General features: G+C 41.1%; 1 protein-coding gene and 1 pseudogene across 1 annotated transcript; one reads left to right on the top strand and one right to left on the bottom strand.

Moving 5' to 3' along the window:
- Window positions 1-203: 203 nt before the first annotated feature.
- On the bottom strand, window positions 204-6,268 carry LOC129352145 (SH2 domain-containing protein 7-like). The gene is made up of 6 exons (XM_055021011.1): window positions 6,117-6,268; window positions 4,448-4,537; window positions 4,203-4,368; window positions 3,163-3,387; window positions 1,859-2,509; window positions 204-1,316 (listed from the first exon to the last, which is right to left on the bottom strand). Exons 1-6 carry the CDS (start codon window positions 6,266-6,268, stop codon window positions 1,272-1,274), a joined length of 1,329 nt encoding a protein of 442 aa, XP_054876986.1. The 3' UTR covers window positions 204-1,271.
- A 1,399-nt stretch (window positions 6,269-7,667) lies between these two features.
- On the top strand, window positions 7,668-15,299 carry LOC129352144 (death-associated protein kinase 3-like; annotated as a pseudogene).
- The last annotated feature ends 3,334 nt before the right edge of the window (window positions 15,300-18,633 follow it).

Below are 18,633 nucleotides of genomic sequence, written 5' to 3'. Positions count from 1 at the left end.
GATAACTTCACCGTATAGTAAGTCAGATCCTTTACTTTGTAACAAAAACGCCTTCTACAAAACAATGACAGCTAAATGCAAATATTTAACATTCATTAACATGCGGAATTTTTTAAATAAAATTTATTGTGAAGTTGAGAGAAACAACAGAACATAACAGAAATTCTTGGAATTTGATTCTCTGATGGTTAAATTTCTATACAGGAAAACTTAACAAGCAATCATCAAATAGAAATACATTTTTAAACAAATATTTGAAAATTACAAAATAAATCGATGAAACAAAGATTGAACCAGCAACCTTCCCACTGAAGGATGACATTTAATCCATTATTTTATGTAATCTGCTTCACTAAATCTGGTTTTATGACAAAAAAAGTTGCTGATTCCCATTTACCCAATATTTACTAATAAATCTGGTCGTTGCTAATAGTTGTCCTTTATGATTTAGTCATTTCATAACTACAACTGGATTGATTATCTTTAATGTTCATATAGATCATCAACCAAAAAACCTTTATTTTTTCTTCTCTACCTTAGAATGGAAACATTTTCTCATAAAGTTGGGGAATGCATTTAGGCAAGAAGCAGACAGGTGAAACTCAGTGGTTTACAGTTAATTTACAATTTACAATATGCAATTTAAAATAAGAAAAACCAAACAGTAAAGTCCAGGGTGAATCCTAAACTACCTACAGGAGGAAAACACAGAAATACAGGATGAGAAAAGGAAGATATGACTGAGTTACAGCTGATCAGGAGCTGGATGGGAAGCCAGGCCACCATCTGTTTCCATCACAAAACCTTTTGCAAACGTTATTAATATTCTATTTATTTAAAAAATAAACACAATTTACAATAGCAGAGTTTTCATTGATTAAGAAACACAATTAACATCAGACATGATTAAGTTAAGTCATTAACTCATCCTTCAACTACTTCCTGTCTTCTTCTTTGTTGTTTCCATCAGTGGTAACATCCAGCTGTTGATCATGTGATGCAAAAAAAGTTCTGCTGCTGCAGCCAAAAAAAAAAACACTTCACCCTGTTGCCAAAAGTTTTTATCAAAAACAAAAAAAATTTCTAAATTGCCATGTTTCCATAAAGCAAATTTAACTTAAAATATCAAATAGTGCAATTATACAATCAGTGGAAATGCAGCAACTGAAACAGAACTGAGGAAACGGCTGTTACATTAAAACCCAAACGGTCCAGAGTTACAGACGCAGAAGATCCAGAACCATCTTACAGGAACTTCAGGGTCGCATCCTTCATTTCTTCTTGTTATCAGGGAAAAATTTCTTCCAGTTAATGTTCTGCAACACAAAATTAAGAAACATTTTCAGATTTTATCAGCAGCATATTTCCACCTCGTTTTCACTGAGTGTTTTGGCGCTGTGCGGTTCGGTTCAGGGCCTTATGGGCCGACGGAACCAGGCGTTCCACCGCCAGTTTACGACGCCACAGGCAGAAAAAAACTGGAGAAAATTTACACCAAAAATCTCAGAAATTTCTGAGTCTCAAAAGTCGAAATGTTGAACTTGTGAAACTGAAATTTCCAAGTTTTTTTCTTGAAATGTTCTGAGATTTTTTGGCATAAGTGAGGCATCATCTTCTCTCTCTGCAGGGGCTCCAACACTCCGCTGCACCAGCGGGGCGCTGTTACCCCAAACAGCTAAAATGGCGTTATTTTAGCGCAGTGTCACCAGTCAGAGAACCGTGGATCCTAACCGTACGGTACCATCTGGACCTGCAGCAGACCCAGGAATGGTGCAGGATCATCTGTTGTTTGGGCTTTATGATAGAAACAGATCAAATGGCTCAGTGGAAACATGCTGTTAGTTATTTCCATTCTTACATTTTTCCCCCAGGTGCTTTTGGGTTTTTTGTTCTTCACGTCCTCCACCGACTCGTACGTGTTGCTGTGGCCGGCGCCGTCTCCGGGGATCTGCTCGTACGTGTCATCGGGGGACCGCGTGGGGCCATCAGAGACCTCGGCGTACATGCTGCCTGCCTGCTGGGCCGGACCCCCTGCGGCGGCCTCGGACGATTGGTACAGAGGGTTGGGTCTCAGCTGGTCCAGGCTGCCGTTCTCTGGTTCTGACCCGGAGCTGCTCTGAGTCACACCTGGAGTGTGTGAGGAGTACGTGAGGCAGGTGACCTTCTTTGACGGGGCGGGCGCTGTGACAGAGAGGCTGTTAAACTTGTTGGAGTATTTCTCCTCCTTGTCGTCGTCGTTGCCCAGGTACGGCAGGGACTGGCTCCGGCTCTCCACCTGGCTCAGATCAGCACCCGGCAACATTTCTTTGTATAAATGGCTTGAATTGTTTGAGTCTGTTGGGTGGAAGGAGTCTCTGTTAGCGGGACACGGCGGAGTTGTCCTTCCTCTGTGTCTCGGCTCTCTGTTTGGGTTGGCTGGCATTTCACTGGGATAGGACATTGTGTCTGGTAGAGATCCACTCAAGGAAAAACACAGAGGCATTCCTCTTTTTGGTACCGGAGGAAGGGTCTGAAAAGAACAAAGCAAAACAATCCAATCCAAAACCTGTATTTGGAGAAATCATAAGCCATGCAGGGCCTGTCTACCCATAGCTTATGTTACTTGTTTTTTATTCTTTCGGACTAAAATGTAAATTCTTTTCTTGATAAAGCTGTTATTCCAATGCTGATGCGCTAACTGCAACCATGTTGCTGCAACATCTACAGGAATGGAAGGATCCACTCTCAGGAAAGTTGCATCAAACTGCGTTGCCATGTCTCTGAATGTTAGACGCAGCTGGACCGGGTCAGACCAGACCGTAGAGTTACTTCCATAAAGCTCAGTTTCTATGATGCTCTTTGTTATATTTCATGGTCAATTTAATGTTGGTGGCTTGGAGTTATCTGTAATATGCAGGTATGCAGAGCATAAAGTCCATGTACAAAAATTCAATATTTAAACCAGTGCATGCATGGTCTGATGTATTCTCCGCTGATCAATTATTGTAAAGACCAGAAAAACTCTTTAAGAGCTGACATAAATTCAAAAACATGCAAATGGCCATTGGAGGCAAAGTAATTGAAATGGACTGTAAGTAATTAATTTATTTCTAACCAGGCTGACCTGCAGGTGAAGAGAAACCAGGATGACATGATCAGCTTTTCAGTGAGTTTCCATCCTACCTGTGAAAGAGACGATGCGTCCACGGATACGGTTCCCGTCAGCTTCCTGTTTCTGGACTTGGGAGGGAGGGAAGGCGCCGGTGCTGGATGAGATTCACTCTGATGCTGCTGAACCTTTTGTTTCTTGTCAGGTTCGACTTGGTCCCAGATGGAGCGCAGAGCTTGAACACTGACACCTGAAGTCTTCTTGGCATTGACCACATCATACAGATCATCAGCATCGTCCTAAAGAGTAACAGCAGTTACTGCACGGTCCGCAGTGCAGCGCTTCAAACATGAGTCGAATCTAACCAACGGCGCTCAGATTAAGGTCATACGGGTCAAACTTCACCACAACCATGTTCTACTCCAGTAGCATGAATTAGCTAACATGCTAACATTTGCTAGTTAGCAAGAAACAAAGCTAGTCAGGATTTTCTCAGGCTAAAGAGACATTTGGTAAAAAGGCAAAATATTCAAACTGTTTAGCATAGCAACATGCTAACATCTTCCTGATTATAACACTCAAATAGTTTGCTTTTGTGTTAACATTTGCATATCACAAAAGTCACAAATTCAATATATTTAATATTTTAGAGGTTTATAAAAAAGTGAAAATACAGAGTTTTACTGTATTTAGCACATTAGCATGCTAGCATTTCCTTATTAGCCCTGGCAATGTTAATTTATACAGACTTAAATAATATTTACTGAGTTTGATATTATTTGATCAGAAAAACTCAAATTATTCAAGAAAAATTTTTTTGTGGATTTTTTTGTACGTTTGCAAAGCAGCCAATCCAAACGTAAGCTAACTACCTACAAACTAAATACATTGGCAACTAACTAACACCTGGCTTCAAACTAAATATTAACTTGAAGTTTAATTAGGAAGCTAAAAACGTAACGTGAAGCTAAATAGTTTGGAGCTAAATATTTGACTAAACACTTTGTTGGTTTACGGTATTCAACTTGCTAATTCCATCTTAAACTGAAGGTCTGAGGACCAACAGATGAAGAGCTCAGTTGAAACATTTGTGAAACGGGATTTTGTGTCTCACCTGGCAGCAGCTGGAGGTGAGGAACTCCCCAAACGGCTGGATGGGCCGGACCTTGTAATACTCGATCAGCTGGGTCAGACTGCCAAACAGCTGACAGTCTCCTGCTATCACAAACTGCCCTTCAGGATTTTGGGAAATTACAAAATGGCGACACCTGTCTTGACCTCTGAAGGGCGGATAGTGGTTCAGTCAGAGAGTTGCGAGCGAATCACTCAATGATTTACTAGGAACCTTATTTGCCTCACTTGTAGGACAGGATGTAGCCGATGGCTTTATCACTGAGGCGGATGAGGAAGCAGCCCAGAGCTTTATCTCTCAGCACATCTTCTGCTTCCCTGCAGCGGAGTGGGAGAAAGGCAATTAAACAGAACTGCAGGCAAATTAGATTCAAAAATATCCTGTTTGCTGCGTCATGGAACTGCAGCAAACAGGTAGCGGCCATTGGTTCTATCAGAGGGAGAATTTATCGCACAAAGTCTGACGTGGCAGCGGTTACGTCAGAGGAAGAGAAGCCCAACAAGCAACGCAGGTTTGCAAACCTGAATGAGACGAGAAACATCTGCAACAATGATTTCTGGACAGATGAGACCAAAACAGAGACGTGTGACCAGCATCAAAAGAATGAATGTGTAGCAATGGCCTAGTCAAAGTCTTAACCTCGACCTGATTTAAATGTTGTGGTGAGACCTTCAGGAAGCCGGTTAGTCAGAATTTATTCACAACAACGTGAGAAAGTTTTAGAGATAACAGCGCATCCAAACATTTTCAACGTTGGCCAAAATCACAAAGAAAGAACTCAGAATTTTTTTTTTTTTTTTTTTTTCAGTTAAAATTGCAAAATGGTTTTATTTTCAGTTCTTTTCCTTTTGCCTGCTAAGCTACAAAGTAACAAGTATTTTAATTAAAAAGGTCAGGCAAAAGGTCTCAAAGTTGTGCAGTTTCATAACTTGTCAGTAATAAAAATGAGAAAACTCTTGACTGCACATTTTTATAATTTTGTACGACTAAGTCAGTCTTTGAGTAAAAAGTTACTGGAGATTTGTGGCCCAACTTACTATGACAAAAAAAAAAAACACCTAATAAAAAAAAACAAGAGTTTCTATTTCAGATATAAATTTGTCATGGAAAGTCTCCATCTGCCAGGCGTGGTCAAGGTGCGGCTCAGGGGCCTTTCGCTGCCCATGGAACAAATCTAGGCGGCCGTTAATCAGGAAGTTGATGCAGATTTAAAAACAAGGATTGGGGTGAAGTTTTCACGGATGAAACATCGAGTATTTATCCAGGTCTTTGCTTTGAATTGAATTTTCTACAGGTAAAAAGCTTTAACTAAAATGCAGACCTGAGGAAGCAAATCAAGACGGAGCCACATTCTGCTCTGAAGTATTTCTCCTTTTACTTGAGCAAAATTTCTGAATTTCTACCCGCTGAATGAAAAACAAACATGTTTTAACCCAAACCTCCCCAGACACACACCTGCAGTTTCTGTTTAGTGTCAGAAGTTTTTTATAGAAAGAAACTGATTTGTAAAAAAATTTCTTTAGCCTGATTTTATTTTTTGTTACCTATAAAAATTATTGTCATTTTGGTCCTTAAATACCAAAATCTGGTATTTGGTCCATGATGTATTTTTTAACTATTACATACTTTTTGCTCTTGAGTAATTTCTTTGATCGCTACTTTTTACTTCAGTAAAAATATGTTGAGGTATTTTTACTTATAATTTTTGGGTGCTCTGCCTATTCTAGAAGCTAACTTTAGCATTCTGCTAACCAGAAAGAGAACTGAACGTGTGACTGAGATGCTGAAAACTCAAAACAGCCAATAAGAAACTTTCAGATCAACAAACTGAAACACTTTACAAACTTTAGCTGCAGATAAATCAATAAACTTTTATGGAAGTGGTGCAGATCTTACTTTCTGGCAGCGAGGCCCTGGAACCAGTCAGGGAAGTTTCCATTCTGCAGGATGAGAGGCGCCTGCGTGTCGGTGAACCACCTGATCACCAGTTCCTTCAGGCCTCCATCTACCGCCAGCGCCTGCAGGTCCTCCATCGACTGCTTCGCCATCCTGGGCCGTCCTGGCCGGGCAGCGCCGTGATCATGTAGTCACTAACTGAGTGTCCAAAGGAAGCAGAGGCTCATTTGACTGTTTCAGTTGAATGTCAGACCCACATGAAAGATGCTATTGTTCCAGTTTATCTCCTGAGCTCCACCTGTCCTCCTGTCACCTGTTTCATTTTCATATCTCTGTTCCTGTCCCAGATTGATCTTTAACTGCTTGGCTGTAAACTCTAAAATCTTTGTTGTGATACATTTTGAGTTGCCATACATTTTTTTTATTATTATTTCACATAATAATTATCAGTTCTACTAACTAAAAATTAGCTAACCTATCCCTAAAGCACTAACTGGAAACATTCATTCCACTAATGCTAAAGCAAAACACCAACATAATTAATCATGGTAGCTTTCCTTAAGAACTATACCAACATTTCATCTAGCAGATTCTAACGCTAAACTGATTTATCAACATCTAGTGGAGGCTAGTGCTAAAGCGCTACAACATAGTTTTTAATGAAAGCTAATGCTAAACTATCAACAAATTATTTATTGGCAGTTAATGCTACGTTTGCAATATTAATACCAAATACTAGCAGAAGCTAATGTAGCGTAGTTAATCCTGCGTCAAATACTAGCAGAAGCTAACGCCAACACAATATAACAACATGGTATTTAGGCTCAAGCAGCAAATTTAGTCATGTTGACACCCAACTTGGCAATACTAACATGTTTAACATGGATCCAACATGTAATACATGTTGCTATAACATCTATGTAAAGCCTGACTTTTGTCAAAATGTCTAAAAATAAATTCATAAAATGATCCTGAAAATTTCAACCTGGAAAAGAAAGTTGACATGAAAACGATGTGGGAACTTTAAACACAATAAATCTATAAATTCATATAAAAGTTTACTTAATTGTTTTTGTATTTTCTTTAATTATCCAGAAAGATTTTTCCACCAATTAGCTTGCTTTTTGTTTAAGTGACAGAGCTGAACGAGTACGGAAAGAGCCGCCAAACTTCATTCAAAGTAATGCAAATTAAAATTTACTTCAATTTCTACAAACGTCAATGTGGGATTTTTTTCATGACATAATCGTCTGAATACTGTTCGGTTGTTATTTAACTCGGCTTAAAAAATACAGTTCTATAGTCTTTATTGTTTCAGGTATTTGACTTTTATTCTTGCTAGCAGACGTCCCGTTGCAGAGCAGAGCCGCGTTAAATTGGCAACTTTCAGAGAGGAGTCTGGTACGGAGTTCGGAGGTGACTTCAGTGTTCGCGTTTGGAGCAGAGCAGACAGACCAGGGGGACATTCTGGACCGGTGAACAGAAGCAGTTTTATTTTATAAAGAAAAAGGTTTGCTTCCACAAATCCATCTGACGGTCTGAAGTGTGACTTTAGTTTTCAGGTTATTTCCAGGATGATTTGTGGGTGAAACGTGTTGCTTCCAGCTGCAGCCATGGATTCATTCAAGCAGCAGAATGTGGAGGATTTCTATGAGATTGGAGAAGAACTGGGCAGGTATTCATGCAATACTCAACAGTTGTCTGCATTAAGAAATAACTGATAATTAATGCTGATTTGATTAAAATAATGATTATAAATGTCACCAACATGATAGTCACAGGTTTAGTCTTTGTGGGACAAACTGGAGGATTTGTTCTGGTATCATTCTCATGTTTTCACTCAACATTTAGTCGGTTCCTATTTGGAGGATATCACGTTTACTTCAAGATCTCTGGGAATTCAGGATGCAGACATATCTGAGGGTTCCTTTTAGATTTCTTGAGTGGTTTTATGTTCCTTTTGGAAATATCCAAATTTCCTCCGAACTTTTCTTTTTTATCTGTTCATAAAGTTTTTAGTTTGCTATGAAAACATTCAGACTTTCATGGATATTCAGGACTTTCTAAATGTGCTAAAAGTCTGAAATGTACATAATGTAAAGTGGGAACGGTTGCCGATCTGACCTGAACCAAATGATAATCTCTGAATCGTTATCTGATGTCACCAAAGTTTGAATTTCCAGGTGAACTTCAGAGACAGCAGCAGCTGCTCTTCTGATCATGCTGCTTTTTAAAGGCCTCCTCTATCTTTAGCAGCAGTTTTGTGCCTCAGCGGCGGCACGTCTCGGTGTTCGGTTACAAACTGGTCAGCAGAGGAAGCAGCCTGAGAGCTGGCCTAAACAGTAGTGCCATGTTTTTAAGTTTTTATGTTTTCTGCGTGTTTTTGTGTTTTTGCCCATACGTGTCAGGCTGATGCAGTCCAGATGTGTCTTTCTGCAGAATGTGTGCAGCACAAAAATAGAAGTGAGACAGACAGAGATTATCATCAGAAAAGCTCTAAAATATTGTAAAAGCCCTTGAATGGGGTCAGATAAGGGTTAGAATGACGCCTTTTTCTTTCTTCCTCCAACTTCCTACTGAGAGCAGCCATTATTTTAATAATTGATTATTTTATCGATTATTCTGATGAATAATCAGAAGAAATGGGCACTTTATGCAGCTTTTTTAATTGAACAACCTCAATGTATTTTATACAACATTAAAATGCATAGAAAACTGCACAATAACAAATAATTACATTTATACACAGACATTTTACTGCTGAATAAGTAGCAACAACATTCCTTTCGTGAACGTTTGATCATTTGTAGCAAAGGATGCGTCTAATTAATTTTGATATTTGGATTTGTTTAGATAATTTTGTTAACTTTTTCACCCTTACATTAATTTAAATTAATTAAAAACACGGCAGCGGTGACTTGGAGACATCTTTTTTTCTTAAATGTGACGTTTTGTGAAATAATTTTTTTTATCCCTTTTGAATGATCAGATTAATTAATTAACTTTCATTTTCTCTAGATAGAAGTTGTAAAAGTTATTTTTTTGTCTATGTTTTTACTAGAAACTTACCATATATATATTTCAGACAATTAAGTCAGAATTGTGTTCAAGAAAAAAAGCACTTGTTGCCGTCCTCTACTTTTTTTGGAAAGATTTTGATTTGGAACACATTTATATTAAATGTAAGATGTGTTTTTATTTATTTTTATGTTGCTCTTAGTATATTGTTTTCTCAGTAAATGACTTTTTTAGTCTGCATACTCCAGTTAACAATTAATCAATTACTGAATTGGTTGACGATTATTTTATATTAATCGTTTCAACCGCTGGCTGCACCCATGCGGTTTGGTGGTCAGCGCCCCCTAGTGGTCTGGAGGCCCTCGCAAATTTACAGCATTTCATTCTTCCAATTGTTTTTGATACTTGCAGCCTTTTTACAATTTCTGCTTGCGTGTGTTCTGGTTTGCATCATTCCTGTGTCGTAAGGCGTTTTCACACGTTCAGGTTTATTCTGCTTTCCTGATGTCGGATCCGAACTGCAGCTGACCTCTGACCCTGCTGCCCTGAGTCTACCCTACCCCTCACATCGTGTCTGTGTTTCAGCGGCCAGTTTGCCATCGTGAAGCAATGCAGAGAGAGAAGCTCGGGTCTGGACTACGCCGCCAAGTTCATCAAGAAGCGGCAGAGCTTGGCGAGCTCCCGGGGCGTCCGGCGGGACGACATCGAGCGGGAGGTGACCATCCTGCAGCAGGTCCAGCACCCTAACATCGTCACTCTGCACGACGTCTACGAGAATCGCACCGACGTGGTGCTCATCCTGGAGCTGTGAGTGGCAGCACACCGCCACCGTGTGGCTGCTGGGGGAACTTCCTGCGTCTTCGACAGAAACGTGCATTTTCTCAACTTTGGTCAGGATTTAGTTAAGGGCTGCGACTGCAAATTAGTAATAATTTATTCTGGCGATTAATTTATTATTTGAATGATTAGTTGGATATTTTTGTTATTTAATTGATTAACCAGATAGAAAATTGGCAGATATTTATTTAACCACTTCAACTTATTTCACACAACATTCAAAATACATAAAAAGATAAAAAATAAACTAATAATTAAATACATTGATTAAGTAAGAAAATCAACGTCTTATTGCAATAACAGCATGTCTTAATATTACCAAACTAGTATTGATGGATGGATGGATTAATCGTTTCAGCCCTAATGTCCTTCTGTGGACATGCAATGAAGGAAGTCTTCAACATAATCCTTTTTTTCATTGAATCCTGCATGGTGACCTTGTCCCAGCTTGTTTACATTGCAACTGGACGCCAACAGGGGGCAGAATTTAGCTGCAGAAAGATGCTGTTTGTCAGAATGTCATCAATTTACATGATTAGAAGAAAGTTCCTGCAGCTGGTTCCGGTCCAGCTGAAGCCGTGTCTGGTTCTGGTTTCAGGGTCTCTGGCGGTGAGCTCTTTGACTTCCTGGCCCAGAAGGAGTCTCTGATTGAGGAGGAGGCCACTCAGTTCATCCAGCAGATCCTGGAAGGAGTGAACTACCTCCACACCAGGAAGATCGCCCACTTTGACCTGAAGGTTGGTCCCACCCTGACCCGACCCGGGAGGTGTGGTCCCTGAAGAGGTCACAGCGTGACCTCCAGAGCTGGACTCATGTCACAGCAGAGTATCAACCCTCTTTACTGAATGTTCATCTTTCGTTTCCCACTGAAGGACAAATAAATACTTTTCTATTCTAATAATGTTTTGGTTCACAGCTTTTATGAAGCAAACATGCGGATGGATGGATGAACTGATGGATGAATGGATGAACTGATGGATGAACTGATGGATGAATGGATGAACTGATGGATGAACTGATGGATGGATGGATGAACTGATGGATGGATGGATGGATGGATGGATGGATGGATGGATGGATGGATGGATGAACTGATGGATGGATGGGTGGATGGATGGATGGATGGATGGATGGATGGATGGATGGGTGGATGGATGGATGGATGGATGGATGGATGGATGGATGGATGGATGGATGGATGGATGGATGGATGGGCTGGATGATGGATGGATGGATGAACTGATGGATGGATGGATGGATGGATGGATGGATGGATGATGGATGGATGGATGGATGATGAATGGATGGAAGGATGGATGGATGGATGGATGATGGATGGATGGATGGATGGATGATGGATGGATGATGGATGGATGGATGGATGGATGATGGATGGATGGATGGATGGATGGATGGATGGATGGATGATGGATGGATGGATGGATGATGGATGGATGGATGGATGGATGGATGATGGATGGATGATGGATGGATGGATGGATGGATGATGGATGGATGATGGATGGATGGATGGATGGATGATGGATGGATGGATGGATGGATGGATGGATGGATGGATGATGGGTGGATGGATGGATGGATGGATGATGGATGGATGGATGGATGGATGGATGGATGGATGATGGATGGATGATGGATGGATGGATGGATGGATGGATGGATGGATGGATGGATGGATGGATGGATGGATGATGGATGGATGGATGGATGGATGGATGGATGATGGATGGATGGATGGATGGATGGATGGATGGATGGATGATGGATGGATGATGGATGGATGGATGGATGGATGGATGGATGGATGGATGGATGGATGGATGGATGGATGGATGATGGATGGATGGATGGATGATGGATGGATGGAGGATGGATGGATGGATGATGGATGGATGATGGATGGATGGATGGATGGATGGATGATGGATGGATGGATGATGGATGGATGATGGATGGATGGATGGATGGATGATGGATGGATGGATGATGGATGGATGATGGATGGATGGATGGATGATGGATGGATGGATGGATGATGGATGGATGGATGATGGATGGATGGATGATGGAATTGTTTGGTCAGCTCAATGTTTTGTTTGTTTCGGGTTTGTCCGTTTTGTTTGTTTTCTGGATCGTTGTGTGAAAACCTTCCACTCTGCTCTATCTGGAATAATCCCGCTGTCTGCAGCCAGAGAACATAATGCTCCTGGATAAGAACGTGGCGCTGCCCAGGATCAAGATCATTGACTTCGGCCTCGCCCACACCATCGAAGCCGGCGTCGAGTTCAAGAACATCTTGGGAACGCCGGAGTTCGTAGGTGAAGCTCGGTCCGATCGGCTCGGTCCGATCGGCTTAGACTGACTTCATGATTGTGCGGATTATTTGTTGATACTTTCTTTTTTCATCAGTTGAGCTCGGCTTGTCCCAATAAGCAATAAATCCATTCATCTCAACAAACAACTCAATAATTTCCATTTGCATGATTTATCATTTCTACCAAAAACTGGACGACGAAAGTCTTGATTTTGGTGCTTTGGTCTCAACCAGCACTTTTTTGAAGAACAGTTTTGTTTCCAGAAACGTAACAATTAATTTGATCTGTTGTTTTATTTATTTTTTTATGTTTAAATGTCTTCCAGTTCCACAGTGTTATTATAATTATTAATATTAGATTTTCGTGATAAGTGTTAGGGCAATTTATCGCCCAGGAAACTGTATTATTGTGGCCTGCTGACACATTGACTCTTTATGAAGGCTTTGTCCTGAGGAATTAATACTTATGAGCTTCAGGACTGAAGTTTATGAGATTCTGATCTGGAAAAGTGATTTCTGAAGGAAATAACCCAGTTGGCTTGTACGTCCGTCTTGTTTTCTGTTTCAGCTCCAGAGATCGTGAACTACGAGCCGCTGGGGCTGGAGGCGGACATGTGGAGCGTCGGAGTGATCACCTACATCCTGCAAGTGAACCGGAGGCTCCTGAGCAGAACCGCCTCCAGAACCGTACGGGGCGAGCCGGGCAGTGATGTTTGTTTCGTTCCAGGCTGAGCGGGGCGTCTCCGTTCCTGGGGGAGACCAAGCAGGACACGCTGGGGAACATCTCCGCTGTCAACTACGAGTTCGACGAGGAGTTCTTCGGTCACACCAGCGACCTGGCCAAGAAGTTCATCAGCCAGCTGCTGGAGAAAGACAAGAGGTAATGAATGAGGTGCGACATACTCTCCACAGGAAGGTGGCGCTCATGTTCTGAGGAGCTCGTTATTCTGTCTTTGTCTCCAAGGAAGAGGTTAACAATTCAGGATGCTCTCAACCACCCGTGGATTAAGGTAATCCATCATCCAGTAGCCTGGCAGCATCAGGGTGTGAATGAATGAATGAATGAATGAATGAATGAATGAATGAATGAATGAATGAATGAATGAATGAATGTGAAGCGTTTCTGGCATTTGGACTTGATAGAGCCATTCAAGGTTTGTGGATCCAGGAAAGCATGTTTAAGATACAAGGTCCTTGGTCATGACATCATTCTCAAGGTTTCCAGAACCTTGGAGACCCGAATGAAGCCTTAAAGCCTTCCTTTGTTCTCTCAACTCTCCTTTTGAATCTTCCAGTCCAACGAGCTCAAAGGGAGAATAAAACCCAAGAGCCAAAGAAATGGGAACGCCGCCAGCTGAAGACTAAACGTCTGAGGGAATACACCATCAAGTGCCACTCCAGCATGCCGCCCAACAACACCTACGTGAACTTTGAGCGCTTTGCTCAGGTGGTGGAGGACATCGACCAGATGGAGGGCTCCTTTTTCAGCCTGGCGGCGGCCCACGACTCCCTGCAAGAGGACATCGACGCCTTGGTCTCCATTTACAACGAGAAGGAGGCCTGGTACAAGGAGGAGAGCGAGGCCGTGCGGCACGAGCTCTCCCAAATCCGCTACGAGTTCCGGAAGGTGGAGGCCTCCAAGAGGAGCCTGCAGGACGACATGCAGGCCTTCAGCTGCGGCCTGGCCGCCGTCACTGAGCGCTTCCGGGAGAGGCAGGGCCACTTCGACGCCCTGCAGCTGGAGCTCAGCAACGAGCTGAAGTGGGTGCAGGAGGCGGTGGGCTCCCTCCCAGCAGATGGAGGAGGTGGAGGCTATCCCAACTGCAGCTTCACCACCGTTTTCAACAACGACGTGAACGAAGCTCTCAAGGAGCTGCTCAGCCGCTCCTGCGGAGGAGAACTGCTGTCCGGAATCAACCTGGACCTCACCGAGACCGGGCAGCAGCGCTAAAAACACAGATCTGGGTCCGGGAGGAGGTTGGGTCCAGAGCCCTTCCTTCTTTCTTTTCTTCCTCCTCATTATTTTTTACTGTATAATGGACTCAGCAGATCCAGAACTGTGTGAAGTTGGTTCTGATTTTGGGTGGAACCTTCAGTTGAACATGTAGGACCTCTGTTGATGAGACGCACTTCGGCCTAATGCTGAGGTTGCGACATCATCACACTCTTACCCCTCTTTAGCACTCCGGTCCATCACTGCAGCATTTCTGATCCTGCCTCGCCTCTACTTTCACTAATGACCCGCTGGGCCTTCCTCAGAACCTCTGGGAATCAGAACCACAGATCCAAACAGGATAGCAGACTGTTGGCCAGGCTCATTCCCAGAGATGCAGCAGGAAATGCAAGGGTCTAGTTAAAGTTTTCAGCAGAAGGAGAACTTTGTGGTTTCCATCAGTTATTGCAGGAAAAACATGTTCAAATGTCAATAGGAGCTTCTGACTCCTTTAAAGAATAGGGAGAGTATTTGTTAACTAACGCTAACGCTAACAAATACTCCGTCAGATAACGCTAATAATCAGTTTGTTAGCTAACGCTAATAATCAGTTTGTTAGCTAACGCTAATAATCAGTTTGTTAGCTAACACTGATAATCAGTTTTAGCTAACACTAATAATCAGTTTGTTAGCTAACACTGATAATCAGTTTGTTAGCTAACACTAATAATCAGTTTGTTAGCTAACGCTAATAATCAGTTTGTTAGCTAACACTAATAATCAGTTTGTTAGCTAATGCTAATAATCAGTTTGTTATCTAATGCTAATAATCAGTTTGTTAGCTAACACTGATAATCAGTTTGTTAGCTAACGCTAATAATCAGTTTGTTAGCTAACGCTAATAATCAGTTTGTTATCTAACACTAATAATCAGTTTGTTAGCTAACGCTGATAATCAGTTTGTTAGCTAACACTAATAATCAGTTTGTTAGCTAACACTGATAATCAGTTTGTTAGCTAACACTAATAATCAGTTTGTTAGCTAACGCTAATAATCAGTTTGTTAGCTAACACTAATAATCAGTTTGTTAGCTAACACTGATAATCAGTTTGTTAGCTAACGCTAATAATCAGTTTGTTATCTAATGCTAATAATCAGTTTTGTTATCTAACACTAATAATCAGTTTGTTAGCTAACACTAATAATCAGTTTGTTAGCTAACGCTGATAATCAGTTTGTTAGCTAACACTAATAATCAGTTTGTTAGCTAACACTAATAATCAGTTTGTTAGCTAACGCTAATAATCAGTTTGTTATCTAATGCTAATAATCAGTTTGTTAGCTAACACTGATAATCAGTTTGTTAGCTAACGCTAATAATCAGTTTGTTAGCTAACACTAATAATCAGTTTGTTAGCTAACGCTGATAATCAGTTTGTTAGCTAACACTAATAATCAGTTTGTTAGCTAACGCTGATAATCAGTTTGTTATCTAATGCTAATAATCAGTTTGTTAGCTAACACTGATAATCAGTTTGTTAGCTAATGCTGATAATCAGTTTGTTAGCTAACACTAATAATCAGTTTGTTAGCTAACGCTAATAATCAGTTTGTTATCTAATGCTAATAATCAGTTTGTTAGCTAACGCTGATAATCAGTCCATCAGCTGAAGTTGTGACCATAACTGAAACAGCTGCAGAATGACAGAGTTTAAACTGCAACTTGCTGCCAGTCACACTCCAATGAGCCGTGTTGTTCCTGTATTCTGGAGAACTGATTGGGTCCAGAAGCTACTGCAAGAGCATCAGCAGAAGAAGAAGACGACGGAAACAGAAGCAGTTACATTGCTTTCCACTCAGTCAGAGAAAATGAAACCCCCAAAATAGCAAGATGAGCTGCAGAGATACGCTGGTAAATGTCTCTGAGGCCGGGCCTTTCTGAGTCTGGGCCGGCCTGATAACCACTGGAGCGTCTCCTCACTGCGTCAGCCGGGACGCGACCCGTTTGGGTTGCAATGTGCTGCTCTGAATGAGCTGCTCTGAATGAGCTTCAGAAACACAGCTGGCTCAAAGTTTTCACTCCCCACATTCACATTTCAACCACAAACTTCAACATCTTTCATGAGGATTAGATGACAGAACAAAACAAAGTTAGACAGTTAATGACTTACGGCAAATAAAAGTCTGGAAGCAACACATGGTGGTGGCAGCATTATGCTGTGGGGATCAGAAGGCTGGGCGATTATGGGATGGTTTAAATCCGAGTTAATTCACCCTTTGTTAGAGTTAAATATGTTGCAATCAGCAATTAACCAATGAGGTGATAAATTAAAATGAGCTCAATAGTTGTCATTCTGATGGCTAATATGAAATAGTTTTGGTTTTGTGTGGTTTTCTTTTCCATTTTATTTATTGTTCTTGGTTTTTGTATTTTATTTTGGATATTTAAAATCAGTTTGAGGTGTTCTTCACAAAATAAAAGTTTTATTATTATTAACAATATATCACTTGAAAATGATGTGAAAATAAAAATATTATTTGCCATAGTAATTTATGGGACGTTCACTGCATTTAACTATAGTTTTCTTTTAAATTATAGAGTTTGCTTTCACAATAACATCATATTTTATTGTTCAGTTTCTAATGTGACAAATAAATACTGAGGGAGATCTATGGAGCTAAATTGGGGCCATAAATAGTGGAAACCAAAAGGTTTCCATTGTTAAACAGCTCAAACAGAATCATATGATTTTATTCATTCATTTTGTTAATGCAGTTATTGACTTTTACTTTTATGTTTCCACTGAAGAAGATGACTCTATGTCTTTATGTGACATGAACATAATTCTGTGGGGAAAATGAAACAAAACAAAAAAAGTAAAGTTCAAAACAACTTTTCAGATTCAAGTTTTTTTTTCAGTTTAAACTATTTTTAAACAAACTTTGTAGTCCCCATTTAACACCAGATAAACCAGCAAATTCAGCATTTTACTGGCATTTATAAACACATCTCTAAGTATTGATTCAGCTGTTTTCTTTCATAAAAAAACCAAACTTTCCAAATCACTCTGGGCACTTTTGTGCTCATCTTCATCTTTTTATTGAATTTGTCCTGAAATCCAAAATTCATTCTTAAGTTGGAGTGTTGCACGAAATACATTGAGTGTGTTATTTAGGTTTAAGTGGACTTAGTGTGTCTGCAGCAGCAGCAGCTGCAGCAGCGGGCGGGTCGAGGCTTGGACAGACCGTCAGACTGCGGACCGACCGGCCTGCGGGGCTGCGGGGCTCTGGGAGCGGACTCCAGGCGGAGGAAGCTCCGGGAGAGGCGGAGACCTCGCCACAGACCGAGCTGCTGCTGCTGCTGCTGCTGCCAGTGTGAGGTGAAGCTCAGCCGGGCTGTTGTGTAAGCTCCACACAGAGGAAGAGGAAGAGGAGGAGCAGGAGGCCTTTTACCATATACGGTGAGTGAGCTTTAGTGTCGGAAGTTGGCTTCCGATTCGGTGCTGCAGTAAAGGGCTGCTCCGCTGTTTTTAAGGACTCCAGCCTCATTGAGTTCACCACTTGCCTGGAAGAAGGAAATCAGTCAATATTTCAGTGGGTGATACCATCTGTTGTTGACAAGCTCTGCTAATCCATGTCAGCGTTTGCTTTTGCTGCTCTTTAAATTTCTCTCTGCTTGTGGTCAGAGGCAGAGAGTGGGTGGGGGTCAGATCCCGCAGCAATGTTCCTTTCAATGCAGTAATAAATGTAAAACTCTGGTCCTATGTTGGGCTTTAAGTTCATCCTGTTTATTTGCCAGAGATCTTCCCACTGTGGGAAGAGATGGTTGGAGCTTCGTCTATCTGCATCGGCTCCTTTTCAACTCCTCCAGGATTTGGGGTCAAAGTTCAAGTATTATTTGAAATGCTAACAGCTGCTCCCGGTTGTAAAGTGATACATTGTTTGCATTATCACAACTGTTGGAAGTTAAAAAACAGGAGCAAAAATAGTTTCATCTCATCTCCATAACCAGCAGGAAAAGTGGTTAAAAAAACCAAACAGGCTTTTGAAACCTGCTGCAACTGGGAGTGGCACCGTTCCAGAAAACTTCATTTGAGAACATTTTATTCTTTATGTCAAAGATTTCATTTTCTTTCATTGTTTCCTTGTTTTTTCTTGTTTAGTTTGTTTTTTAATCTGAGCTGTGATGCAAACATGCTGCAACTCTTCCTTCCTGCCCCAGCATCACCATCCACCACGACTCTCTGGAAACACTCCAATAATTTTAGTTACGGCAACATTTCATTAACTTGGGGATGAAATGTTTTTCTATTTACTTGAAGTAAAAAAATACCGTTGTGGCCCTTTATCTTCAGTCGGAAGCCAACTTCAGCTTCGGCTGTGAGCCGTTAGC

The sequence above is a fragment of the Poeciliopsis prolifica genome, unplaced genomic scaffold, assembly GCF_027474105.1.
Source record: "Poeciliopsis prolifica strain line A6 unplaced genomic scaffold, Auburn_PproV2 SCAFFOLD073, whole genome shotgun sequence".
Classification (NCBI taxonomy): Eukaryota; Metazoa; Chordata; class Actinopteri; order Cyprinodontiformes; family Poeciliidae; genus Poeciliopsis; species Poeciliopsis prolifica.
Note: the sequence above shows the minus strand (reverse complement) of the source record. Positions and strands in the feature narration are given on the sequence as shown.

Excerpts from the sequence above, each read along its gene's own strand:
- LOC129352145 (XM_055021011.1), bottom strand. The coding sequence starts at position 6,268 with ATGGCGAAGCAGTCGATGGAGGACCTGCAGGCGCTGGCGGTAGATGGA. Across the intron at positions 4,369-4,447 it reads GGCTACATCCTGTCCTACAA|AGGTCAAGACAGGTGTCGCC; the intron begins GTGAGGCAAATA and ends TCCGCCCTTCAG. Across the intron at positions 3,388-4,202 it reads TCACCTCCAGCTGCTGCCAG|GACGATGCTGATGATCTGTA; the intron begins GTGAGACACAAA and ends GTTACTCTTTAG.